General features: G+C 37.0%; 3 protein-coding genes across 3 annotated transcripts; all 3 read left to right on the forward strand.

Moving 5' to 3' along the window:
- Positions 1–1,478: 1,478 nt before the first annotated feature.
- LOC146146534 (uncharacterized) lies at positions 1,479–5,464 on the forward strand. Its single transcript, XM_083386845.1, has 2 exons — positions 1,479–4,588; positions 4,675–5,464. Exons 1-2 carry the CDS (start codon positions 1,479–1,481, stop codon positions 5,462–5,464), a joined length of 3,900 nt encoding a protein of 1,299 aa, XP_083242971.1.
- An 8,426-nt stretch (positions 5,465–13,890) lies between these two features.
- Positions 13,891–24,515, forward strand: LOC146146535 (uncharacterized). The gene is made up of 11 exons (XM_083386665.1): positions 13,891–14,039; positions 14,289–14,393; positions 14,920–15,458; positions 15,816–15,957; positions 16,427–16,574; positions 17,439–17,614; positions 18,493–18,633; positions 19,176–19,247; positions 20,793–20,992; positions 22,255–22,959; positions 23,411–24,515. Exons 3-11 carry the CDS (start codon positions 15,450–15,452, stop codon positions 23,546–23,548), a joined length of 1,731 nt encoding a protein of 576 aa, XP_083242791.1. The 5' UTR covers positions 13,891–14,039; positions 14,289–14,393; positions 14,920–15,449; the 3' UTR covers positions 23,549–24,515.
- A 385-nt stretch (positions 24,516–24,900) lies between these two features.
- Positions 24,901–27,494, forward strand: LOC146146536 (A disintegrin and metalloproteinase with thrombospondin motifs 1-like). Its single transcript, XM_083386847.1, has 5 exons — positions 24,901–25,204; positions 25,979–26,053; positions 26,438–26,567; positions 27,285–27,425; positions 27,491–27,494. Exons 1-5 carry the CDS (start codon positions 25,057–25,059, stop codon positions 27,492–27,494), a joined length of 498 nt encoding a protein of 165 aa, XP_083242973.1. The 5' UTR covers positions 24,901–25,056.
- Positions 27,495–27,508: the final 14 nt, after the last annotated feature.

The raw sequence follows: 27,508 nt of genomic DNA on the forward strand, positions 1-27,508 counted from the left end.
TCCGATTAACCCTCGAGTGTCAAGAAAAGAAGAAGCTGCGGAGTCCAACTGTGGTTCAACTCGCCGAAGAGGGCTCTTGCAACGCAACTTTTCAGGTTCTATAACTCCGCTTCTTCCCGCAATCGAGTTTCCGCACATATCTTCTACTCCCAGATTGAGCGGTCCGGCTAGTCTTGGCCATGTCCCCCGTTCAACTCTTTCTGCTTCCGTTGCAATTACGACGTCAGAACGGTCGACAGTTCCAGTTTTCACTACAACAAGCCACGCACCGGATTTCCGCAACGTTACCCAACGCTCGACCAGATTTCACCCGACCGTCGACACTTTTCGTTATAGTCCTACGAATGAACCCCGAAACCTTCAAAACCCCTCGAAAAGCTTGTACAATACGGGGTCACGCCCACGTGATCACACGAATCATTGTTGCAGAGGTGAAGTGGGCGAACGCTTTCTACCGAAACCTATAGTGGAGAAGTTCGACGGCGATCCGATGGACTATTGGAGCTTCATCAATCGATACACCATACATATTGGCAGGAAGGTCGATTCGTTTGACTTGAAGCTCAACTACCTTCTGCAGCACTGCCAAAAACATGTTTGCGATAAGGTAAAGCATCATGCTGTAAACCGGAATCCGCAGGATGCTTTCGAAAGTACTCTACAAGATTTATACAACCGCTACGGGCAGCCGCACATAGTAGCTCGTCGCTGTGAAAGCCTTCTAAACGAACAACGAAAGCTAGCTGCTAACGATGCCGAAGGTCTAGAGAGATTCGCCGTCCTTCTAACGAACTGCTGCGCAGCTCTTGAGCAAATACGCGGCGCCTCTACAGTCGATTCTGTTGGCTTTATAACGGCCATAGCGGCAAAATTGCCAACTAAATTGAGGGACCGTTGGGTGACTTTCTCTACAAGTACAAGATACAGCCGGTCGAGTTGCAGCGTTTTCAGACTTTTCCGAATTCGTCAACCTTCAGAGTAAGGAGGCCAACTCAACTTACGGAAGAAGTTTTTTGGCGGATCAATACAACAAAGATGTAGCCCCGCATGGCAACAAAGCTGCCACCTCCAAGTCTAAGCGACAATTTGCTACAACTTACACCACCGTCGTCGCACCAACTTCTACTGAGAGCGAGGCTGTTCGACAATGTCCACTTTGTGAAAAATCCCATCGCCTGGTGAATTGCGAATAATTTCGTAGAAAGGCCATCTCCGACCGAAAAGAGTACTTGCGAACTGCATTTCGCTGCTACAGATGCTTGCGCCACGGCCATACTGTTCGAAACTGTCGCAGTGACGTCACTTGCAGACAAAGTGGCTGTAGAAGCCGTTTTCATCATTTTTTGTTGCATTTCGTCAAGACTGAACGTCCCAATATCACAGAAAAGACCGCAGCTCGTCAAAGCTCTGCACGAAGTAACTGCCTACATTCTTTATCGAAGGATGCGAATACGAAGCAACTTTCTGCTTATCTAGACATGGTTCCAATATGCGTTCGTTATGAAGAAAAAGAAGTTCAAACTTATGCGCTGTTAGACTCCGGTTCTAACACGACGTTTTGCGAACGAAAGTTGGCCAGCTTACTGAACGCTACATCTACTGAAAGGTCAACAAGCATCCACCTAAGCACGTTGGGTTCCGCAAAGCGGGAAGTCAATACAGCGTCTATATCGCTATCAATACGCCCCTTGGAAGGCAGTGGGGAGATCTTCTTACCGGATGTGTTGCTCATCGACCAAATCCCCGCAAAGCCAACTGTTGCCCCACCTCAATACGAATTGGATCGGCATGAATACCTCCGCGGTGTTAATTTGCCATGCATTACTGGCGGGTCGGTAATGCTACTGATCGGCAACGACAACGCCCTTGCTCATCGTTGCCTGGAGAGTCGTTTCGCACCAAACCCTCGTTATCTTCCAGACGCTATCAAGACACCCTTAGGATGGCTATTAAAGGGACCTTCACTCGCAACTCGATCAACCGAGGATAGCGCTAACTTCCTGTTAAGAACATCGGGTATACCACGAGAGGTAGACGAACTTGCAAGCGCTATTGTCAATGACGAGGGAGAAGTTATTCCCTCTCCACACGAAACTGACGTAACGCACGTGGATTCTCTCATGCGCTGGATAAGTAACCACAAGGAAGCGGCCGAATTCGGTTTACAGTATTCCAGAGAAGACGTTGTAGCTTACAACATGATGTCTAGACTGGTGGAACTTGTAAACGGCCATTTCCAGCTCCCTCTTCCATGGAAGAACGACTCCGCAATCCTCCCCGACAGTATACAGATGGCACGTCAACGATTGACAAGTTTAAAGAAACGCTTATCAAACGACGCAAGGCTTCGCCAACAATACATCGAACAAATAAAGTGTCTACTCGATAAAGGATATGCAGAAGAAGTACCCTCCGATCAGAGTGATACAACGAGTCGCACTTGGTATTTACCGCACCATCCAGTCATAAATCCACAGAAGCCGGACAAGGTTCGAGTCGTCTTCGACTGCGCTGCAAGATGCCAGGGAATCGCCATCAACGATATGCTAATGAAAGGTCCTGATTTAGTGAACTCACTGGTTGGTGTACTGATGAGATTTCGGAAAGGCCGAATTGCAATAGTGGCAGACATAGAGGCCATGTTTCATCAGGTACTTGTCGAGCCTCGAGACCGTGACGCTCTGCGGTTCCTTTGGTGGCCAGGAGGAGATATGTCCAAAACGCCCTTCCCACATCGCATGACCGTCCATATTTTCGGCGCCCGGTCTTCTCCCAGCTGTGCAACATTTTGCTTGCGCCAAACCGCCAAACAGTTCGGCAAATTATTTCACCCTGGAGTTGCGCAAACCGTATTGAAGGGTTTTTACGTAGACGACTGCCTTGCCACAGCACACGACTCGACTACAGGAGTCCAACTAGTAAAAGACTTACGAAAGCTACTTGCTAAAGGCGGATTTAAACTGACAAAATGGTTGTCAACAAGTGATGACGTCATGGAATCCGTTCCCGTTGAAGAAAGGGCAAAGGCTGTACAGGAAGTAAAACTGGGCGAAGCAACGCAGCAGCGTGTATTGGGAATAATATGGAACGTAAAGGCCGATGAGTTTCAGTTCGAAATCAGCTTCCCCGAACAACCTCTAACACGCCGTGTCATGTTGTCCATCACGAACTCCTTATTTGACCCGTTGGGGTTCGTAGCGCCGGTCATACTCGAAGCAAGGCTGATCTATAGAGACCTCTGCCATAAGAAGGTAGATTGGGACGAACCAATAACAGGCTCCGAAGAACAGCGATGGAATACATGGCGCCACAGCCTACGTCATCTTCATGACGTAAGGGTTCCTCGTTGCTTCGAAGCATTGAATATCCGTCCTTGGACAGGAACTCAACTTCACTTTTTCGCTGACGCTTCCAATTCTGCACGTGGCGCAGTCTGCTACTTACGAAAGTTTAATGAACAAGGTGACGTCAAATGTTCACTCGTTATGGGAAAGTCCTTGTTGTCGGGTGCTGGAAAACACACTATTCCAAGACTGGAATTGGAGGCTGCACTGGATGCCGTAAAGCTATCCCGCCGTATCCAGGAAGAATTGGAAATCCACGATTGTCCATGTATCTTTTGGACAGATTCCTCAATTGTACTTCAATCGTTAAGAGCAGAAACCAAGAATTTTCCGACATTTGCACGAAACCGTCTATCGCAAATCCTCGAACATACGAAATCCTACGACTGGATGCATGTTCCAACCGAATTAAATCCGGCCGATCAAGCTTCACGAGGAATGTGCGCCCAAGCTCTGGTAAAGTCTGGAATGTGGTTCAACGGTCCGCCTTTCCTACAGCTTTCTCCCGACAATTGGCCGAACCGTTTTGCCCAACCACCGACCGCTTCCCCGCAATATAAAAGCTTCAACCTCGATAAGACACCAAAGCAAGTGTTCCTGTGTACGTCCGACGTCCCGGCTACCGATCGCATAATCTTACACTTTTCTTCGCTCTACCGTCTGAAGGTTGCCGCAGCGTGGTTCTTACGAGTGAAATCATTTCTATTGTCCCGAAAACGAAACGAACCCGAAGCCAGCCTTGATTGCTCACCCCTTCCTGTTGAAGAGTTACAGAGAGCAGAAGAAGCTCTAGTGAAATATGTACAACACGAAAACTTCCCGCAGTGGATGAAGTCCGCGGTGCCTAGACTAATGGGAAAGCCCACGCCTCTCTACAAACTTAACCCAAAATTGATAAACGGGGTATTACGTGTAGGAGGAAGGCTGCAAAAAGCACAAATTCCCTTCGATTCCAGACACCCAGCAATTCTCCCACAGCTTTCGCGTCTCACATACCTCATCATCGACCACGCACATCGAAACATAACCGGTCACTCTGGCGCCAATCACACGCTGAATGCTTTGTGCCAATACTACTGGATCTTGAACGCCAGAGTAGAAGTCAGTCGCGTCATACGCGAGTGTTTGTTTTGCATGAGAAGAGGTGCCAAACCAGGGGAGCAGTTGATGGCCGACTTGCCCACTGCTAGACTTCAAATCCGACAGCCACCTTTCTCCCATACCGGAGTAGACTACTTCGGACCGTTCAAAGTTAAACATCGAAGAAGTACTTTGAAACGATACGGATGTATCTTTACGTGCATGACCACTCGTGCAATACATTTGGAAGTCGCCCAGACCTCACTACGGACTCTCTTATCAACGCGATGAGGCGCTTCATTTCCAGACGAGGTCCAGTCACCAACATATATTCCGATAACGGAACTAACCTGGTGGGAGGAGAAAGAGAACTGCGTGAAGCAATACGAGAATGGAATCTGGTTCACGTACAGACCTTCTTCAGGCAACGTGAGATTAATTGGCACTTCAATCCTCCGAGCGCTAGTCATTTTGGAGGCGCTTGGGAGCGTATGATTCGATCGGTACGCCGAGTTCTATTGGCAGTGGCGTCCGACAAGCAACTTGACGACGACGCAATACACACACTGTTCATAGAAGTTGAAGATGTCGTGAACTCCCGCCCATTGACGAAAGTTCCATTGGAAGCCGGAGAAGACCTTCCTCTTACTCCAAATCACTTGCTGAAGATTAACCCTGCGATCAGCCTTCCCCCGCTCGTCACCGATGCAAGCGACTGCTACACCCGACAACGCTACCGACTTACACAGTACGCCGCCGACGCATTTTGGAGGCGCTGGGTAATCGAGTATCCGCGTACTATAATTGCAAGAGGAAAGTGGCTAGACAGAAACGAAAACTTACGACCGAACGACATCGTTCTAATAATGGACCACTCCACTCCTCGTGGTCGTTGGCCTTTGGGCCGTATCGTTAAATTGCACCCGGACAAACACGGAGTTGTCCGCAGTGTTGATGTTACCACATCCGGATCAACATTGACCCGACCAATCGCAAAACTTTGCGTCATCTTTCCAGCAGCCGCAGACGATGACCAGTGACGGTGATCGGAAACGGTGATCCCCGATGTACATCCATTATCCCTGACGTCCATCCATGCTACTCTTTGAGTAGCAAACATCCACGCTACATCCGTAGCAACGAACATTACGCTAGCCGCGAACGGCAAAACTTTGTTTTTGTATAAAAAATATGTTACTTATCGTACCCTATTTTTTGGGGGGAGTTTGTTAGTTTTTTGCCTCTCGCTATTGCTCCATTTCTCGCTTTTGCGCGCGCATAATGGCGCGACGCATCGCATACGCACACTCACTTAATTAGGCGTGGTAGTGCGCGCCTCTCACGTAAAGAATGCAACTAGCTTCTAGCCTTTGGGGCCAATTTAGTTGATATATAAAGCTTTTGTTTTGCGGTGCTTGGTGCAGTCACCACCAGCATCATTACTGAAGACACTATACACGCCAGACATCAAACTTTGGTATGTTTTATTTCGTAACCTTTTTTGTTTGTCTATGAAGTATTGAGCGCTAACAATTTCCTCTTTCGCCTTACAGAAAACCTGCACCGATTTCTCTATTGTTTTGATTTGTACCGTGCGAAAATTGTACGTTCGCTATTGTCCTTGTAGACGCAAGTAATAATAGAAAGAAGTGCTGAGTATTGCAAAGCTTGATTTCTACATTACGTTTTTTCAGCTTCTTGGGGTCAATGGAATAAGTTTGGAGAGTGCAACGAAAAATGTCTCCAAGTTCGTGACCGAAAATGCACAAGGGCTGGAAAACGATCGTACGAATGCCCTGGTGAGATATTTCAAGTAAAATCGTATTCTACCAAATAACTAACCTTTATTGAAATAAAAAATGATTGGACATTTAGTTAACAATAATACGATAATTGGTTGATTATAAAAAAAGATAGTTTAATTTCAGTTTTCTTGAATTTTAATTTAAAAAAAATATAAACATCTTCCATTAAAAAATTATTTGAAAAAAGAATTTATTTAAAGATAAACTATATGTTAAAAAAGCCAGAATGTTTCACTTGTCGACATCTCATGGACCTAACCCTCCCTACATTTTTCAAACTACTAAAAAAAAACAGCGCCACTTTTACTATTGTTTTTTCAAACTAATACATCTGTAATTTATATTGCATATAACAAAAAACAAACAGTTGGCGTGTAACTAAACTCTGAAAAATTGAAATATTGTTGTTCTGCTAAGGCCGAACTTTCAACGTTGGACATTGCACAACCGGATCTTGTGCAAAAAAATCCAGCGACGAAGTCAGTGATGGGGAATTATTGCAAGATAAAGCTGGTAAATATTAAGTACAAGTTACATATCCTTACACACCTTTGGAAGTGTTAAATGTATTTTAACCACACTCAACAGCTGTGAAATAAGACCCTTCGTGAAACCGAAAGTATTTAGCGCATAAAGGTCTTCTAAATATATAAACTGTTGCTACCAGGCAGGGTAATATAAATCAAAAACAGCTCCTTTGGTAATTTTAATTCTATACTAACGTTTCGGCAACCTTTGCAAGCCGCTTTCAGAAGGTCTTTTAAAGTTAAGAAACATTTATAAAATACATTGTGGTTGGATTTCAATTTAAAACCCCGTCAAAAGCAACCCCGTGAGCAATTTCGGCTAAAAATTGAAAAAAAAAAAAAAAAAAAAAAAGGGCGAAAAAAAGAACATTCCTGAAACAATAAAAAAGTAGTTCTCGTTATACAACCTTAAACTGTTGGTTTGTTTAATATTTATTTAATATAAATATTGTTTAGATGTGAAGTGAGTAAAAAATGTGTCATATGTAGGGCGATTAGTTTTTGACCAAAAAATAAGAAATTTTGACCTGAAAAGTTACAATTTTGACGAATTTTGACCTAAAAATAATTTATTTTGACAAAATTTTGACCTGTTAGAAATACATTGATTTAAATAACCTAGGCGTCGTTAATCACGCGTTGTTTATACCGTATATTGCTCTAATGAAGATATAATACGGTTAAAATGACTTTGAAAATAATACAAAACTGTTTTTTTTTTAATTAAACCATAAATTAAAAGAAGGAATAATTTCAAAAAACTGACGATAGTTTTTTTTTAATTTTGTAAACGACTTATGTGGAATTTTGTTCGATTTTGACTTAAAAAAATTTGACAAAGTTTAACCTAATGTGTAAATTTTGACAAAATTTGACTTTTTTGACAAGTCAAAAAATAATCGCCCTAGTCATATGCATACCACAATAGTGTGCTTGCCAATCACAAAGAAATTCCGAAATTGAATTTAATGTCATAATTCCATGAACAGCAACTAACGCAGCAATTTTAACGTAGGTAGTGTTTATAGCAAGTAACCAAACAAGCATTATAGAAAATTGAATTATTTGTTAAAAACGCGATAAGAAGTTATTTACAACTTAGACATTTAAAAAAAGTTTACACTTAGCAGAGATAGAAAGAAAATTGTGGTATAGTATTAACAGCGTTATTTGAGTCCGTTTAAAAATATTAAGAATTCAAATTGAAAGTGGCTTAGCTTAGCAGTTTACAAAGCTGTACTTTCATACACTTCTTGTTATTGCTGATGTCAGTCCCATACGGAATAACTTAATTAAGGAGAGGTAATAATCTAAAGCAGCGTTTCTCAACCGGTGCGCCATGGAAGGCTGTCAGGTGCGCCACGAGCGAAAGGAAAAAATAATGTAGGTCTTATTATATAAAACATATATTTTTGTACTTTTCTATTAAGCTTAGCTCATTGATTCCACAAGCCTTTTAAGTAGAAAACGCAATAAGACCTACAAAGCAACAATATCTGAATCAGATAATTAATCTATAATAGGCTACCATAGTAGACCTATTAAGACCGCCGACATAATAACGCCATATTCGCAGTAATAACCACTACAGAATAAGATCTAAAATAGTCTAGATAAGACCTAAAAATTTCGAAATAAGTCCAAAATTATTCGCAATAAGACTTAAATTGACAAAATAACGTTTTTAGTTTTAAAGGCTGGAGTCCCTTTAAAGATATGCAACTATAAAACTTATATAATAAAAAAATTGCAGGCAATTTAAGAGAAATACCGGTACACTTCAAAAAGTTTGCGCTCGCTTCGCTCGCAAGGTGCGCCGCCACGTTTACAGACGACTCTAGGTGCGCCCCCAAGTAAAAAGGTTAAGAAACGCTGATCTAAAGTGTTATGTGCAGTGCTTAGTTCAAAGAGTATCAGCCGGTTAAAAACTGAGAATTTAAATTAAAAGTGGCTTAGCTGTGCATTTTACAGAGCTGTAATTTCATTTACTTGTTACTACCGACATGGTATGGTAATTCAGGTGTATTAGCTCCATCGATGCCAGTCTCATACATATTTGATAACTTAATTGCAGAAAGTCGATAACCTAATGTGTTATGTGCAGTGTTTAGTTCAAAGAGTGTGAGCTTGCCCGAGCTGTGTCCGTCAGTGGAACGAACAAGTTGGTTGTTCGGAGATTTTAACAACGATAAGAAAAGTGACGTCATGTGTGGACATTTGGAGGGAGGAAATATGTGAGATCTTTTCTAGGGATGCCAAATACTTTGAGTTTTATTCAGATACCCTATATTTTGGTAGGAAATACGGCTGGTCCGTCGACAAGTAATACTGTCAAAGTCAAATTTACAAAATGGGTTTCGTTCCGAGCCGTGTTAAAACCATGTTATGCCGTACTTTGTTTTGACTTTTAGAGAAAAGTTTGCTTGCCTTTAGTTTTTAAACTGTTATTTGTTTCCAAAAATATCTTCTGAAGTAAACTTTTGCATTGAACTAATAACAACGGCGAAAACCCTACAAAAAATCGTATCGAACCAAAACCGATACCAAACTAGTATCGGGAGAGTTCCGATATTTCTTACTCAGTATATCGGCTCCGATCCGATATTATCGAACATCCGTATCGACAAGTGGTTCGAAATAATTTCCATTACTGCATTTCGCATTAGCTTCATGCTTTAGATTCATATGCATAAGTAAAGGCTTTTATATTATGTGGGGCCATTAGTCAGACAGATTAAAATGTACCTTTAAGACAGTTTTTGTTAACGCAGGCCCCTTAGTTTTTTTGCGGAATTGTTAGAGATGAGGCCACAAAGCAAGTAGACCTCAGAAACCTGCAGTTTTCGGTTTAACAAATTTGAAACTGAAATGGAGTCTAAATACGTTCCATAACAAGGCACCAAAGCGTTGGATTCATTTCATTTTTCAAATTATACACTAAGATTATATTTAGGCTTTCATGGACCCCCTACAATTAGTGCACACACACCCAAGGGATTACAGACACCAGTTTAAGAACCCCTGCTTTAAGGGGACGTATTTACCAAATGCTTTTCAATTCTTTAGCATTAGGAAATAAGCAACCCAACAACTGTTAACGTTTATTTATATCTTATAGGAAGGTTGGTATGAGTCGTGAAAGTGACGAGGTTTCCTTCGTTGAAAGTGACGCTGTATTATACGATTGTGGGGAAGGTTCAAAAATGGCGGCAGATTTCAACGGAGATGGTTTGGACGACATTTTATGTACAAGTGATGGGTTAGTAGCATGTTATTGCCAAAAAATGGTCTTTAATATTTCATGGCAGTGTTGTATATTATATAGTAAACCTTATGTAACTTAACGTTCCACTGTTTACATATTGTTTTTGATATTCAGTTCTTAAATTTTTTTTTAACTTGAAGCTTTTTTTTCATTTTGCGTCTTTAACTTTTATTGATATTCTTCAAAATACCCCTCCAAGTCAAATTGTCCGAATGGCATATTTTATTTATTATTAAGGCAAGTTTTTTTAAAACCTAATAAATCGAAAAATATGATTTTGATTTTTGAAACATATTACAAGCCATAATTAGTTGATATGGCTTAGAAATGTTGATTAAACTTCATTAACGAAGTTACTTCTTTATACTTTAAGTCCTACCGTAAAAAAATTATACTTTTAAGTGAGTGGTTCCCAACACGTTTTTAAGGCGACCCATTTAAAAAAAAAAATTTGGTATAATCTTGCGACCCAAGCAAATACAAGATTGCGTTGCAAACAAACTGCACTACAAAGGAGTTACTTTTTCCGAAAATAATATGTTTATTAAATCACTAATGAGATAGTTGTGCTCGCTTGCTCTCAGTGAGTTTTTGAAATCGAGGCGTTATTTCGCTTGAGCATATAGAGTCACGCATGTCAGCTTTAACTTCCAGCCGGTTTCGCTAATCAGGCGACCCAAATTTGGGTCGACCCATGCGTTGGGAACCACTGCTCCTACCGCATGACCAAAAAAAGAAAACATGACGTCTTATGACTTTTTAATTTTTTAATAAAGTAGACGACAACATAGTTTTTTTGTCACTTTTATCGGACTATAAAAGGCCCTAGTTATCATATAAACTTCGACGCGACCAAGTTTTATCGATTGTCCTGTTTCGTAAAGTTGTCACTTTGTAACGCTTGTTTTTTTTTCATCGGATAGGAATTTCCTCGTAAAGCTTTTAAAGAACGGTGAATTTCATTTTGGATTCGATTACACTCTGGAATTCTGTTCAGGGGGACAATTAATAGTAAGATTATTTTCTAATCTTGTGTTTATTTATAAAAATATTATTTTATTTATAAAAATAAATAAGTAACTTCGCAACTTTTCGGACCATATCAGATTCCTATTTTTAATGGGAATGTCTGATAATATCGGATCGGAGCTGATACCCGATACCAATTTATATTGAGAATTTACATTTTTATTTTAAAACGTAGTAAATTTATTCATAAAAGTAGCTGAATGACTTAGGGCCGATAAACAACTGAACCCTTAAAGCAAATTTTGTCGTATAAACTTTAAAAAAATGCCTTTGAAGGTTTCAATTTTAACTATTTTGCTTGTTTAAGTAAGAAAGTATTTTTTGTTAGTTTTAAACATCTAATAAAACCTTATTTTTTTTTTACATTTCAGTTGAGATTTGTCGCAGACTTTTACGAATTAAAAAACTCAACTTATCGAAAGCGGCAAATAAACTTAGCATACACTAAATATTATTGCATAGCGGTAAACCATTTAACTTGCACAAAATAAAAAAATGCCACATGAACAAAGTACAAGTCAATTATTGTATTATGTTTTTTTAAACTAAAGTGCAATGCGTAGTATGTCAAAGCCCATACAGAAGTAGCATTTTGTAAACGTTTCGAATCAATCTTAAGATCTGTAGGGTGTAGTTAGACGCGGAAAGAACACCAAAGCTAATACAGAAGTGGATAGCATTTTGAACATTTCGATTATCTCTTTTAGTCATTTCCAACATAGTGATTTAGTGCCTTCTCACTATGTTGAAAATGAATAAGGGGATATTCGAAACGTTCAAAGTGATAATATTTTTACTTCGCTTACAACAACCTCCGACAATTATGCTCTAAGTACAATAAATTAAAAGAAATATTTAACTCAAGTAAAATCCAATTTATCGCAGGCCTTGGACTTCAATGGCGACGGCTACATTGACTTGCTATGTTGGGACAAACTTAAAAAATCTGGCAACCTTCAAGTAAAACAAAACAGATTGCGAAAATGATGTTGACAATCTTACTGGTAGTTGAGATATATGCGAACATGCCTCTTACACCAAGAGTTGAGCGTGGAATGCTAGAAGATTAACTGCGTATTTCCCTGGCGTGGATATATATTTTATATTTTGTATTACTCAATTTTTGTATCTTGCTTGTATTTCAATTTCTTAACAAGAAAATCTACACTTTTTAGCAAAAAAAAGTACAAAAACTAAAACAAACGACAAAAAATTCTCAAAAATAATGTGGTTTTATTACTTACCCATACAAATACCTTTATGCAAGGATTAGGCTTTGTGGGCTTGTGGAAGTTGGTCTGATGTTTGTTATCAGGAAAATATACTACAACACTATATTTCTTTGAAGATATCTTAATCTAAGAGTGCACTAATTAATGACCATGCACCCTATAAATACAATATTTACTGGTTTTACGTTATTTTGTATTCTCTGTAGCTGTACGTAAGATACTAAAATTTGATTAAATTTACAATAAAGCTGCCACCAGTATTGTTTTACGTGGAAATGTGTAAGTTTGTTAACGACTTCTGTATAGCCTAATTGCTAAAATTTGTCGTGTTTTTCACCTTTTTTTCAAAACTATTACCTCGTGCATTTAGTCGTCGTTACCATTTTTTGAAAAAATGTGTTATTGCACAGCATTTATTAACAGACAACTAGCGGTTTTTAAAGTGAGACAGTTTCTGCAAAGCGTTTTTCATTTTTAAGGGAAAATGTATTTTTTAGGTTTGATTTTCCCGCCCTATATAAATCTTTATGTTACTTCTTTGAGGTCGCCTACAATCACAATTGGGAATTAGTAACTTTGTACAACTTTATGGTGCATACAAAACTAAAGCTTATCCTTGAAACAGCTACTTGGAGACTCAGGTCTTCGTTAAGTCAACCTACTGCTTTGTAGTATACTACTGAAATCAAATAATTTTACTCGATTCAAAAATGGTAATGGTAGTGTACAAGACCTGGGCGAACTTGTTTTGGGGCAATATCCGAAAGTTGTGCCGCTAATAAGCTGAAATTTGTGTACAGTGTTTGTATTGGCTTTAGAAATTCAGCAAACACACTTTAAGCGAAAAAAAACATTATTATTCATTTAGCAAAATAAACTTTCTAGTTAAAATCTTATTGGGCTTTGCAACGACGTCGTTGAGCTTCGCAATAAAAACGAAGTAATGGAATAATTTTAAGTTAAGGGTATTAGTATTCTATGTCAAAATACAACATAACGAAATAAAACGTAAAAGTCGCTTGCTAAATTCAACCATGGCTTGGCCATTTTATGTATATTTTATATAATATTATTGCATAAATGCAGTTTCCTTGGTATTTTTGCCCCTGACCTAGAATCCCACCGCATTAATTTTAACACTAACGAAACAAGATGTCAAAGTTAAATTGCAAGAAAAGCACTAAATATTTAAGTTTTGTTCGACGCTGGCCTAGAATCCTATCATATTATTAAAACAACGCACAATATTTGGGTTAGGGTGTCAGTTTGGGTGAGGGTGGGTCAAGTATTAATATATTCATTCACCCACCCTAACCCAAATAATGTGAGGTGTGGTAGGATTCTAGACCAGCTCCGTTAAAATTCTGCTTTACCAAAGCTATCGATGTTCTACAGGCCCTAATTTGGGAGGTCTGCATATTTTTAAAATATACTTTAATACAGCTAAGTGCAATTTTAAAATAATTTTCGAAGCTGATTTAGAATTTCCCCACATTTTTGTCCAGGTTTACATTTTTAGACCAGCACCCAATTTTATTTTTAAGGTCATTCTATATATTTTTATGTAGGCTTCTAATAAATAGTATTGGATAATTGGTCACCTCAATAAGGATAGCAGTCAACATTTAGAAACTGCTGTAAGCACATTTAGGCCAACATGCCTTCGTTCGAAGATCCTTCCAAGAGGAGAAAGCATCATCCTTCAGATTCGGGTCAACGTGATAGATCAGAACGTGGGGAAAGTCGGCAAAGACCAGGTAACTTTCTTTTTTATACCTTAGGTTGTGGTTCTTAAGTCAGATCAACTGGCCTAACAGTATTGTTGTTGGGATGGTTAATACTTGTATTGATTTGATGGCTTAAAGATTAAAAAAAAAATATGAGTTTAACAAGATACTAGAAATGTAAAAAATATATTATTTGGAATATTATGTTTAGTTTAACTTAATGCTAAGTTGTTTACTGTACAGAAATATAGATAAGCTTTTCATGTATAATTTTTATAGACGGCAAGACCCAAGGTCAATCTAGTTCTCACCGAACATTGTTGATTGCTGTTACAACAGTTATTGTTCTTGCTGGTGTGATAGCAGTGGTGTCAGTTTTTAGTTGTAAGTATTGCTAAATAATTTTCAATAATATTTTACAGCAGTGTTTTAGAGTTACTACTGAGTCCGCGAGCACATTAACTTTTTTTATTCAATTTTTATCTGTTCAACTTACACACATTTCTGATAGTTAAACCAATCAACAGGAAATAGGGAAATTGTGGTTAATTATTACAAGCCTTGCATATAGATGCATTTGAAGCCAAAACAAAATTGCAAGTGTGTCAATACATAAATGGAAAAATAGTGGTTTGTCAAAACGACTTTGTGTTAAATAGTTGTTGTCAAAACTACTTTGTATTTTCTCTTTACCTTAAGCCAACAAACACCTATTCTACTAGGAAGTCAGTCGGTGGGCCAATAAGGCTGAGAACCAATGTTGTTATAGGTTGGCTTTTCCTAAAATAAAAAGTTGTAAAATAGAAACTAAAACCAATAAAAGCAAACTTATTTTTACTGAAAAATGCATATTTAACAGCAATCCTTTATAATTTTTATTGACATTTTTAATTTGTTTGTGGATTTAAAGTTGGGTCAGCAGAAAACGGCAGTTTTGAAGATTTTTGTGCGGATTTTGATGCTGGATCGGACAACTTAACTGGAATTGAGCTTTATGGATGCCAAAGTAAGTGATGTTTATTGTCAATGCATGCTCACTGTGTATGTATTTTGCTTAAAGTATTTAATTCATTTATAACTTTTGTTATGAAATAAAATGTTATAAATAAAATATTTGTATTTTACCAAAACTGAATTTGTGTTTTAAAGGTACTTTAATTCTGCATTTTAAACATTTTTTTTCTTTATCCTTACAAACAAGCATGTAGCAACACATTAGCTTAAGTTAACTGACTGTATGTCTGCCAATGTACATATTAAATCATTTCACACCTTGTCTAAGCTCTTGCATGTAAATTTGACATCACTGCCTGTGATGTTCCGTGCCCGTTTGGCTTCCGTGTTGCCGAATTTGGTGATGTTTGCCCTATAAGTTGCGAATGTGCGAGCAAGGGAATACACGAGGGGGACTTGATATTCAGCGATGATGATCTTCCTGTTATGATGGAGGTATGTTGTTCGAACAAAACAGGATTTTTGCGTTTATTGGCTAAATAAGTATGTTTGTTTTATCTAGAAACGACTGTCTGTTTTGTTTTGGCTGTTTATATATTTAACAAGCTTGAATTTACATTTTTTTTATTTAAAAATTACCTACTCGATTAGTATGAATTGTGAAGATATTCTACACTGATTTAAAACATATAAAACGTTTTTCTGTCAGTGAAAAAATTAAGGGTAAGTGTCAATCAGCAAATGCCTGAATGATTATCATGCTTTGAAGAGCGACTGAGTGCAAAATTCTACCCTTGGACTGACATCAACTTTATAAGATCTCTGATACTTGAACAGTCTTTCTCTTGACAGAATTATGGGTTAATGGAAGAAAAAGAAAAAGAAGAAGTGTCACTTTTTGCTTACAGCGTTCTCAGCAGAAAGGCTGGAAAGTGGAAAAAAACTGTTGGGGAACCACGAATTAAGATTCCTTTTCTCATTGATAAATCACTAAGTAAGATTTGTTAATGCAACTTATTTTAAACTAGAATATTAATTTAATGGAACTTCAGATTAAACACAGTTCTTTTAAAAGCAAGGTCACTCAGTTCAAAATAAAGTACCGAAACTCCATTTTGTTTAATATTAATTTTAAAAATTTGAGAGTTGATAAAATTATTTATTTTCCACCCACATCCAGGCAAAATCACATAAAATTTTATTAAAAAAACAGCTCTAGACTTAAGTTTCTACAATATTATTAAGGATCCTTTTGAATTAATTTTTTCCATATGGTTAACACTGAGCTATGAATATCACAGTACTTCTCTATATAGTTTTATATTTGCATTAACTTGAACAGCATTTCTCGTAGAAATCATATTTTTAAAGAAACTGTAATTAAATGAGGTGTAAAATGGCGCACAATGCTATACTGTTCTTATGGAGATCTTTGCAATAACTTTTGAAAATTTCTATTGCAGCTAAAATAATGAGAAAATTCGTTGTTCAAGCCCATAAAAATTACGCTAAAGAAACGTGCATTGACTTTGTTCCAGCGAAAGAATATGTGGATGCCTCAACACCTTATGATAGAAAGATAATTTTGTTTTTGGATGGCAAAGGATGCTCGTAAGTCAGATAACAATAAATTGCACAAAAAAACTTCTCTTTTATTCCATTTGAAGTGTCTTCAGACAAAATACCTTGTTGTGTATATTCTATTCAAATGGGGTGAGCGAACCTGTTCAGAAACTTTAATTCTGGGCATTTCTGAGGTGGAATAAGGTTGTATGTAGGAAACATGAGGAGGTTGTATGTACCGACAGGATGCAGCAGGAAGCAGTGCTGTGGTTGTTTCTCGACTTGCTCCCCTCTGAACTAGGGTTCCTCTCTACATTCCCGGGATTTTCCACAAATTACTGATCCCGAATCCCGGGAAAATTTTGATAATCCCGGTTATTCTGGAACATAGCAAAACTAAAAAAACTGTTACCAAACCTATTAATGTCCTTGACTTTAGTTACGCTTACCAACAGAAAAAACTCAATTGATATTTTTGTCGGGATTCCCGGGAATTCTTATTTTTCAATCCCGGGAGTGAAAAAATCCGAGAAAAAGAGGAACCCTACTCTGAAACTGTGGAGTTAGTTAATAGATGACAGAATTTAAACTTACTTTACTAGCAATGTACCAGCACTTTTCCTGTATTCACAAACTAGTCAAGAACAACCTAGAGACTGTTGCCTGCTGCATCTTGTCCGTACGTACAACCATATATTAGAGGAGTTTTTTATTAATAACATAACCATTTTTTTAAGTTTGGAATTAACTACTGCTAAGGATTTTAGGAGACTGTGACTATTTATTTTAACTGCTAAGTCTTGGCTGTACACCCTCAAGTAGGCTATATTTTGAATCAAGCAAATAATGTACTGACACTGTTTTGCTGTTTTTATGCCAATATGTTTCCAATATTTACGTTTGCTTCTTTAGAACCAGGCTTGGCACTGATGACTCTGTAGGACAGTATCCAATATATCTGAACGCACGGTGCAGCAAAGTTGGAATTGTTCAGCATGAGATTATGCATATGCTTGGATTCCACCATGAACATTGCCATCCTCTTCGAGATAATTACATTGAAATCTTCTTTGACCGCCTTCGGCCAGGTGAACTATATTAGTTGTTGCTTATTTAGCTGCTTACCATTTTGGTTTAACTGCATTTATGACATACCTTTTGCAATTCTAAATCAATTTGAACATTACAACCATTTGAACATAACATACTGGTACAGTTTTTAACCTTTGAAGGTAAATAATACATTCAGATCGAAAGATAAATAGGTTTTCTGTCGCAAATGCAAAGTTTTACCTAATAACCTAAAATTATTGTCTTTTTTAACAATTATTTATTAGAAAAGTGTTAATCAGAACAGATTGACCATTTTTTACTTGACAATTATTTTTAAATATTTAATAAGAATATCAAAGCCCATACAGAAGTAGGTATCATTTTGAACGTTTCAATTCCAACATCAATGTAGAACCTTTGGTCATTTATTTTCCAAAGTTTATTTTAAGAACTTTAGTGTCATTGGCCTAAGGCAGGGGGCGGCACCTATATAATCTTTGACAAACTAGACACAAGTCCATTTCAAATACTTCTTGTTTATTATAGCTATGCTCACCAGTTGCGCCCGAAGTTAAAAGGACCTATTAAGGTTATCACGTTTCCTCAAAGTAGTTTTATTACACTTTTCATTAGTAGTATGGTTGGCATAGTTCTTCTAATTCAAAGTTGTTTTAGGATTTTAATAACACAATTCTTTGTTAGCATTTTGTGCGGCCCGCAGAGACCTTTCTAAGTTTGGGTTTCACCTGGGACTAGGAAAAGGTTGCCGACCCTGGTCTAAGGAATTAATAATACTTTGTGTGTTTTTTGAATGGTGAATTTAGGAAATTTTGCCAAATTTATTACTACAACTGACAAAATAAAATATTTTTATATTCATGTAGTTTGTTTTTAAGTTTTATTTATTTAATAGGTGTTGAGCGAAATTTTAAGAAGATGGCCAAATCTGATACAATTGACTTGAAAGTTCAGTACGACAAAAAGTCTCTTTTGCATTATGGTGGCCGCGCTTTCGCATTAGACTCCCAAACAACTATTATGGAAAAAGCAACACGTAAGTCCCTTGATAGGAGGGTGCTGTTTTAATTTCCATCATGTTAATAAAGGCTTGTTTAGTCAAAATATATCCTTGACATTTGCTGGCTTTGCATTATGTGGTAAATTACAAGCATCCTTTCCTAGTTTTTTACCGAAACTGTAATTTTAACTTAGAATCTAATTATATTTTATAATTAGGTATATTGAAGCAATGAGCAAATAAATCCCATTGTAGTGTGCACATAATTCTTAATAAAAAAAACATTTAAGGCCCCAGTTGTTTTAAGTTATGTATATATATATATAAAAATGGACCCAGTTATTTAATTGTATTTGCAATTTAAAATATAAGGCCTTTGGTAATAAAAGAAGGCTGTAAGTGTTTTTTTGTAAGTTTTAATAACCTGAATATTTAAGTATTGGTAAATTAAAAAAATGAAAATTAATAAAAAAAAAATTCTTGAAAATTAGATAAACTACCTTCTAGTTGTATTAAATTTGGTCAACTGCATAAAGTTGTCTGGGTAATGGATTTTTGGCAGTTATAATATATTCCAGAAATACCTATCGTATCTCAAAGAGAAGAATTTACGCCTACGGATATACAGAAAATAAATACCTACTACTGTGGTGAGTAAGGATAATTATAGTTCAAACTGGTGAACAATACACTTTTATTTACTCTAACATACAACGTTTTTATATTATTTTAATACCTAGTGTTGTAAATCACTACACTTTAAACCTGTGACTTGGGTAAAAAAATTAAACCAGAGTCTGACTTCGGTCAAATGTGCAATTTCATTGAGTTCCGAGTCCAGCCCTGACTCTACAGTCAGTATTTCACCAATTTACGTGACTAAAATAACGTAGATATTCAGCAATCCACTTTAGGGGTGTCATATAATTCATTCACTCACAATACATGGTTGAAAAATATTCCACCATATGTTATTCCACCTTTTTCCAGTTGACGGCCATAGCAGTTTTAAAATTTTGTAATGCGTATGCGCATGTCTGACTTAGGGCTTGGGTAGTTTTAAGTGGCCTTGCTCGAGTGTGACTGAGACTCCGCAGCCCTGCTTTAAACTGTAGGTTATAAGATAAACCTTACATAACTTTTAGCCATTTTAATTCCCTTTTTTATACTAGAGTTGTATAGGCGTCGGTCTGATGCAATATGCAATAAATTGGTGCATTGCTGCAACATTTTTCAATCCAACTTAAGAGTTTTCTTTGTTATGTAAAACTGATAATAACTAGGCTTTATAGCATTAAAGCAAATTTTAACCAAATCCTCTGGGATTTTATTATCAAATTATACATAAAACGTGGTGAGTGACCCAAATGAAGATCTTTGAAAACTTATATTTTTTTGTAAAAAAGTTCTATAAATTATCTGTGAAAAGGCTTTGTATGTATTTGGATTTTTTTTCAAAAAATATGTGGCAACCCTGGGCATTGGTCATCCATAACAGGTGTTGAATATAATATATACTCGCACAACCAATAATACCAAAGTAGCATGTTGTCAAGTTGTATGCACAAATAGAAATCTTCTTTTATACTAGTGACTCTTCATAGATTTGCCTGGTTATATGCCCACTGTTATATGACATAAATCTTAGTTTTTATTGTTTCTATAAGACCAGTTTACAAGACAATTCTATGCTTAAGGCTTGTTTACACTACAGCTGCACTAAGATGACCCAAGCGAAATTTGTATTTAAATTCTATTGTGGCGGCTTTTCACACTTTGCTAAACTCATGCCCCGTGCAGCTGGAAAAAGGTACGGTTTGGAGCGATTTTTATGTCCAGCTCAGCTCAACACAGCTGTAGTGAAACCAAAATCACGCCAAGCTCAGCTCAGCGCAGATGTAGTGTAGGCGGGCCTTTAGTCCCTAATTTTTTTGTTGCGGTGTTGATTTTAGGCAATGAAGTCTTAAGCTTAAATAACAAAGATAAAATGTATAAATTTTTTAAATTATATGTTAAGGCACGTTACTTTGTAAAAAGGTCAACATTTGAAAATGTAAAAGCTTAATTTTTTTTAATTTAGCCCACTAGGCTTGTAAAACTGGCAGGAATGGTAATTTTTTAGCAAATTGGGGCAATTTGAAACTCGCTTTTAAAACTGTCAACAACAGCAATTTTTCTTTTTTTCACTTTTATAGTAAACTCGAAGCACTACATAGATGTTGAAGCTGCCATTGCTGCAACTGCTCCACCAACTGTAGGTTACGACATACACCATTGGTCGGCGTGGTCTTTGTGGACCAACTGTTACCTCACTTGTTCAGCAACACGACCTAAAAGACACAGATACAGGACATGTCAAGAAAAAACACGCAAATATGGAATCCAGTACAGAATAGTAGGTTAAGCTAGATATGCTGTAATTTTATATTTGCTTGATTTTAATGTAAAGAACTTAACGATAGAATAATATAAAATGTTTAGCCAATACTTGACACTAAAAAAACTGTATATATATTTTGAAAGAAAAGTGCAAGTATGATTTGATATAAAGGTGTATGTTTTTCCCCAGTCAAATAGATAAGGTTACTGAAACTTAAAAAAATAATGCAGACATCTCCTGCCTTTACCTTCAAGTATTTAGGTTCGAAATAATTTAAAGCGAAATCTACAGGTTGAAGAAAAAAAACACTTTTTGTGATGTAAATTCACACAGCAATATATGAAAATGCTATTGTATTGTTTCTGTTTCTCTATATACTGTTCGGCTTAATTAGAGATGTACCGATATCACTTTTTTGGACCGATAACCGATTTTTTACAATTTTGTCAACCGTTACCCGATACAGATTTTTTGATATTCCTACGAAATGTTCAAAATTTGAATCAATTTAAAATAACATCCAATTAACGTTTTACTTTTATTATTATTAAACTATTATTTCGCATATTAACTTGGCGTGATGCTAAAAATTTTTTTCAATAAAAAGGGTAAGTTGTTTATTGCATAGGAAGAATTATATCATATTTTCGTCCTAAAATATCGGCCTACATTTACAAATACCGATATATTGGTAAGAGCCAAATATCGGCCGATTTTATCGGTAAACCAATATAACAGTTTATAACAGAGGGTTGCTCATCCAGCCGTATTATATAATCAATCAATGTTTTGACGTCCTATACAGAATGTTTTCATCGAGATACTGACATATAATGTAAAACAGATTCCTTAGAAAGCGACAAATAACAAATTATGCGATTATAAACATCCACAAGCACAACATTAACTTTTCTGCTGCTCAAGTGTTAATAAAGGAAACTGATTACCACAAGCAAGTTTTTCTTGAGTCGTGGAACATTATTCACGTGCCCAGATGTTCTAATGCCGATAATTTACTGGACGCTCTTACACCACTGAGCTTGGTGTGAGTTTGTAATCGTATATTTTGTTATTTGTTGCTTTCTAAGGAATCTGTTTTACATTATATGTCAGTATCCTGATGAAAACGTTCTGTATAGGACGTCGAAACGTCGATTGATTATATAATACTGCTGGATGAGCAACACTCGCTTATATATAGGTTTATCCCTTGGCTTATATGCCTGTATAATTCGCATAATAAGTACAACTTTAGATGGAGTTCAATTGTGTTTTAGGGAAGATGTCAAGGAGAACGTTCAAGATCAGAGGATTGCCCTGCAGTGCAGACATGTAATGGTAAACCTACCATCACCAATACTGCAAGTAGCTCTAGTAGTAGCTACGGAAGTACAGCAACTGTCAGTAGACCTGGCACTAGCTACGGAAGTTCAGCAACTGTCAGTAGACCTGGCACTAGCTACGGAAGTTCAGCAACTGTCAGTAGACCTGGCACTAGCTATGGAAGTTCAGCAACTGTCAGTAGACCTGGCACTAGCTACGGAAGTTCAGCATCTGTCAGTAGACCTGGCACTAGCTATGGAAGTACAGCAACTGTTAGTAGACCAGGCACTAGCTACGGAAGTGCAGCTACTGTTAGTAGACCAGGCACTAGCTACGGAAGTACAGCAACTGTCAGTAGACCTGGCACTAGCTACGGAAGTACAGCAACTGTTAGTAGACCAGGCACTAGCTACGGAAGTGCAGCTACTGTTAGTAGACCTGGCACTAGCCATGGAAGTACAGCTACTGTTAGTAGACCTGGCACTAGCTTGGGAAATACCGGTAGCACTGGATACGGTAACACCGGTACACCTGGATATGGATCTACTGCGCAACAGCCAGGTGCTGCTGTCTGGGGTCCATGGCTTCAGTGGAGTTCATGTTGGCAAACTTGTGGAACCACAACTCCAGTTCATACAAGATATAGATCCTGCAAAGGAGTAAGTATGTTTTTTGTGAAAATGTCTAAAGCCAAGATTTTAACAATGGATTTCAAATTTGGTAGGAGTCTGTTCTGTTAAATAAAGTAACTAAAGACCTTATTCAACGCAACTGCTAAAGTAAAAGAGGTTCTAAAATACTTCAAGAGTAAATTCTATGAAATTATTTCCAACATGCTTTTCTAAAGCATCAAGCATGACTAAATTTAAAGTTATAGGAAATTTTAAACAGTTTTATACAGTGTAGCTAAATATATTTCCTTGTGCAGTCTAATAATTACGTTGTCACTCGCTGTAATTTGGTAATTAAAGTACAACAAAAAACAAAATTACAACATCGTAAATTAACATTTTTGGAAAAAAAGTTTTTTCTTACACACAATAATACATAAAATGCAAGTGTTCAAATTTTGCATTCTGCTCAATTATGTTGTATTTATTTTCTGTGTAGACAGGCTGCATTGGCAAGGCGTATGATTTAAAGAATTGTCCATCAGTGAAACCTTGCGCCATCGTGACAGCCTGGCAGCAATGGGGTGCGGCAAGCAAATGTACAAAAACCTGTGGTGGGGGGTTTCAATACAGGTAATTTGATCCAGTGCTGCAGAGTCAGACTCCGAGTCGGATTGTTTTGCTAGAGTCGGGACTAGGGTCTTGACTCTTGAGTAAGACTACATAAAACTAAACGAGTGCAGAGTCTGATGTTCGCATGCGCGGTTCTGATAACACTTCAACCTGTAAAAAGTGTAACAGCAAATGATGGAATATTTTCTAACCATGTTTTGTGGGTGGATGAATTGAAATGTGACACTCCTGTTTGGATTGCCGATTATCCTATTTCAGTTAAGTAAAGGGGCGGAATACAGGCCGTAGAGTCAGAGCCAGACTCTTGGGTCAACAAAATTGCACATTTAGCCAGAGTCGGACTCGGGTTGAATTTTTTGACCGGAGTTGTTTCAGTTATTTTTAACCAAGTCATCAATCCAGATTAATCAAGTTAGGCTGAATAAGCTACATACTAATTAGAAGTGGTTCTCAACCTTTTAAAAATGATTCTAATAAAACCTTATTTTTTCGCTTTATCTAATGGAAACTCAATTAATTATGCCCTTTTTTCAATATTTTTGTTGTTGTTTTTTTAAAGTTATCTAAAGTTAACATATTTTTGTAACTTGACAGTAGAATGGAATTTATTTGTAAAGTTCTGCAATCTGAATAAAAACTGGATTTAATGTAGCCTACGGCCTACGCGGTATTGTTAGTCTACTACAACATAATAAATCTAGCCAAGCAAAGGTATGCATGTAAGTGAGGAAGAAACACAATATTAATTTCTGCCCATTTGTAAGATGGCTCTTAGCGGTTACTCAAGTAAGAGATGTCGCTCTTGGTCTCTGACTGGTCGGCCAACCTTGAGATAGATGGTCTTCCTACTTCCATCTTAAAACTGTTTAACTTTTTAGGTATCGGAAATGTTCGCAGCATGGAAAATGTCCCGGGTTGAATTACTCTACCAGGCCTTGCAACACCCAAAAATGTTTCGCCGGTAATTCAATATATATGGATATTCATGGCATTCACCTTTGATTGATCTTCCTTTTGGATTTTTTGTTATTTGTAAATGCATTCTGGTAAAGTGCCTTTAGGTTTTATACACCATAAGACGGTAAACTTTGATCTAGCAGTGCTAGCTTTCTTTAAATTCATTATTTTTTACATGTTTTTGCACACTGCCAATGTATCTTGTGATTAATGTTGACTTAGAAATAATTTTGACCTGACGTGTAAATTTTGACGAATTTTTGACATTTTTTAACAAGTCAAAAACTTATCGCCTCCACATTTCAAGCTACTCTAAAATGATTAAAGTCACATTTATTACATTTTTTTCAGCAGTTATATCTTTTTTTTTTTTTTTTTTTATGAATAAATCTAAGTATACCGACACATATTTATGCTGAATATGCCTCGCTTAATTAATCTCACTCATTTTTCTTCAACACTTTTGCGGTTTGTCCAACATATTACACAACAGGTCAAACTCCAGCAACCGGTGCAATCGGTGGGCCCGGAACCTGTACTTGTCCCGGTTCCAACATGGCTGCAGACGCTTTAGTTGAGGTACCGGAACCAAGTTGGGGCCTGTTCGGTCCTGCAGAACGCTGCTCCAAGTCTTGTGGCTCCGGGAAGCAGTATCGCTATCGCAAGTGTTTGTTGAATGGAAGGCCAACTACTGGTTGTCCAGGTAAGGGTATATATAAGAGAAAATAAACTAGGTTTATTCAATATTTAAAGGAAGGTATACATTTGCAACTTGAATTCAATTTGCTAACTATGAGTGTCCGGCAATATCGGACAAATCGTTTGGATGAAATCGTTAGCAGGTTTTCTAACATTTGATTTTTATTAATTACTAACTAATTATCTGCTACACAAGTAGGCTATATTTTAGGAAACCATTATGTTTTCTGAAACATTAAAAAAAAGAAACTCCAGTCATAGACTAAAATAAGAACAACATGAACGTCAAAATACAACACACTTCGAAAAATACCAAAATAGGACTAGTCTTAATCGAAAGTCCCAAACCCGCCGTAATAAGACCTAAATACCAAAATAAAGCACAACATTTTACCCAACCCCACCCCTAACTTCATTACTAACTCCCCAAATAATTTTAACCCTAACCCAATTTGTCACCCCACCCATTATCCACCAATAACCCAAAACAGGGCAAACAGTTAGGTACCAAACAGCATCGCCCTAACGGCACCGGTCAAACTACGGCGCCCTAACCTTTTTGTGGTTTTATTGAAATTTTAAACTGGTATAAAATCATAAACATAGTTTTTTTCTTATTTTAGATAAAACATGCAAATACAGGCTTTGTTTAACCTTATGTACATTTTCAGTATTCTTTTTTTCTTGCTAGCAAAATTAGGTAAACTGCAAAAATTAGTGAATTATATCATCAGTGAGTGTTTGTTAAATGTTATGACATTTGTCTTTATGTTCTCAGGTCAATCATATGCTTTGCGATCGTGCAACACCCAGCAATGTCCGGGCGGCTTTGGGGACGAAAGTAGTGATGAAGGTATTTAATTATATAGAATGACCAGTAAAAGCTTAAATCCGCAAAGTCTTTTGATTCTTCGAAAGAATGACGTTAAATTGACTTACGTTTTGAAAAGTCTAAAAAACTCTGTTTTACAACCATCTTGAACTTATTTTATGCCCATCCATCTTAAGTTATATTGTAGAAGGCGCTGTTAAAAAAAATAAAAAAAATGTTTTTGTGTTAAAAATGACTCTCATACTGTTTTGTTAAATAATATTTAAAAAACACCAAGTGATTGAATTTTAGGTCTTAAAATTTTTTTTTATTTGAAAAAAAGTCTTTTAACATATTTTATAAAGTTGTGTGGCAAGCCTGTAATGGATGGAGGTTGTAGTTCGTTCATTTGTTTAATTTGCACAGTGTTTGATGTGGTCAGTGAAAGACTTCTCCAAGTTTGTTCAGCAACAACTAAGAACATTTGGTTGTTCGGCAACTTTAATGCAGATAAAAAGATTGACGTTATGTGTGGAGAGAAAGAGGGAGGAAATATGTGAGATTATAAACAAAAACGATTGTCAAATTACATTTTAAAATAGTTTAAAGTCGGGGATTGTTTTACAGAGACACTGTGTTGTAAAATTGTAGGCAATTGAATGGTAAAAGAAAATACTTAAAATCAGGGCTGCGGAGTTGGTTAAAACCAGCCGAGTCCGACTCCGGTCCAAAAAATAATATTCAGTAAATCCACTTATATTATATATAATTAATCCACACACAATACAAGGTTTAAAAACATCCATTATGTGTTATTCCGCCTTTACGGTTTCCAGTTGGCGGCCATATCAGTTTTAAAATTTGGTACTGCGCACGTCGGACTCGGAACTCGGGTAGTTTAACGTGGTCTTACCCGATTCCCGAGTCCGGCCCCGCAGCCCTGCTTAAAATCGGATCCGATTGCACTATACTTGGTACTCCTCATATACTAGAGTGGCGTTGAATGTTTGAACCGTTTGTGAACCTAAACAAGTCTCATTTACTAGAGTGGTGTTAGGAAATTTAAAATGTTTTTTGATTTGACAGTGATTTTTACCTTGAAAAGTAACTTAACTAAACCTTGGCGCTTGAGCAAATCTTGGCCTGATACCCTTGAAAAATAGGGAGTTTTTATTTCATCTATTGTGCTTGTTTGGACTCAGTAATGACAGAATTTTGTATTGTATCAGATTGAGATACTTTTTGTACAAAATGTAGTTTTCCATACTTGCAGGAAAATGGCTGTAAGTACATCAGGAGCCGACTTTTTTTTGGTGGATGACATGGCACCAGTGGAAGATTGTGGAACAGGTAAAAGGCTGGCTGGTGATTTTAATGGCGATGGAGCAGATGATATCTTGTGCAAAACTTCAGGGTTAGTCAACTTCAGGCGGATACTCTTAAGAAATATTTAACAGTTTTACATCATTTTTATTTTAGCTAAAACATGTGAAAACC

The sequence above is a fragment of the Ascidiella aspersa genome, chromosome 4, assembly GCF_963924565.1.
Source record: "Ascidiella aspersa chromosome 4, kaAscAspe10.2, whole genome shotgun sequence".
Taxonomy (NCBI): Eukaryota; Metazoa; Chordata; class Ascidiacea; order Phlebobranchia; family Ascidiidae; genus Ascidiella; species Ascidiella aspersa.

Bases quoted from the DNA above. Each gene is read 5' to 3' on its own strand.
- LOC146146534 (XM_083386845.1), top strand. From the start codon at position 1,479: ATGGTTCCAATATGCGTTCGTTATGAAGAAAAAGAAGTTCAAACTTAT. The intron at 4,589-4,674 runs GTTCAAAGTTAA...TACATTTGGAAG, and splicing joins GGAGTAGACTACTTCGGACC to TCGCCCAGACCTCACTACGG.
- LOC146146535 (XM_083386665.1), top strand. The intron at 17,615-18,492 runs GTGAACTATATT...TTTATTTAATAG, and splicing joins CTTTGACCGCCTTCGGCCAG to GTGTTGAGCGAAATTTTAAG. The intron at 19,248-20,792 runs GTGAGTAAGGAT...TCACTTTTATAG, and splicing joins AATAAATACCTACTACTGTG to TAAACTCGAAGCACTACATA.
- LOC146146536 (XM_083386847.1), top strand. From the start codon at position 25,057: ATGGCTGCAGACGCTTTAGTTGAGGTACCGGAACCAAGTTGGGGCCTG. The intron at 25,205-25,978 runs GTAAGGGTATAT...TTATGTTCTCAG, and splicing joins GCCAACTACTGGTTGTCCAG to GTCAATCATATGCTTTGCGA. The intron at 26,568-27,284 runs GTGAGATTATAA...CCATACTTGCAG, and splicing joins GAGAAAGAGGGAGGAAATAT to GAAAATGGCTGTAAGTACAT.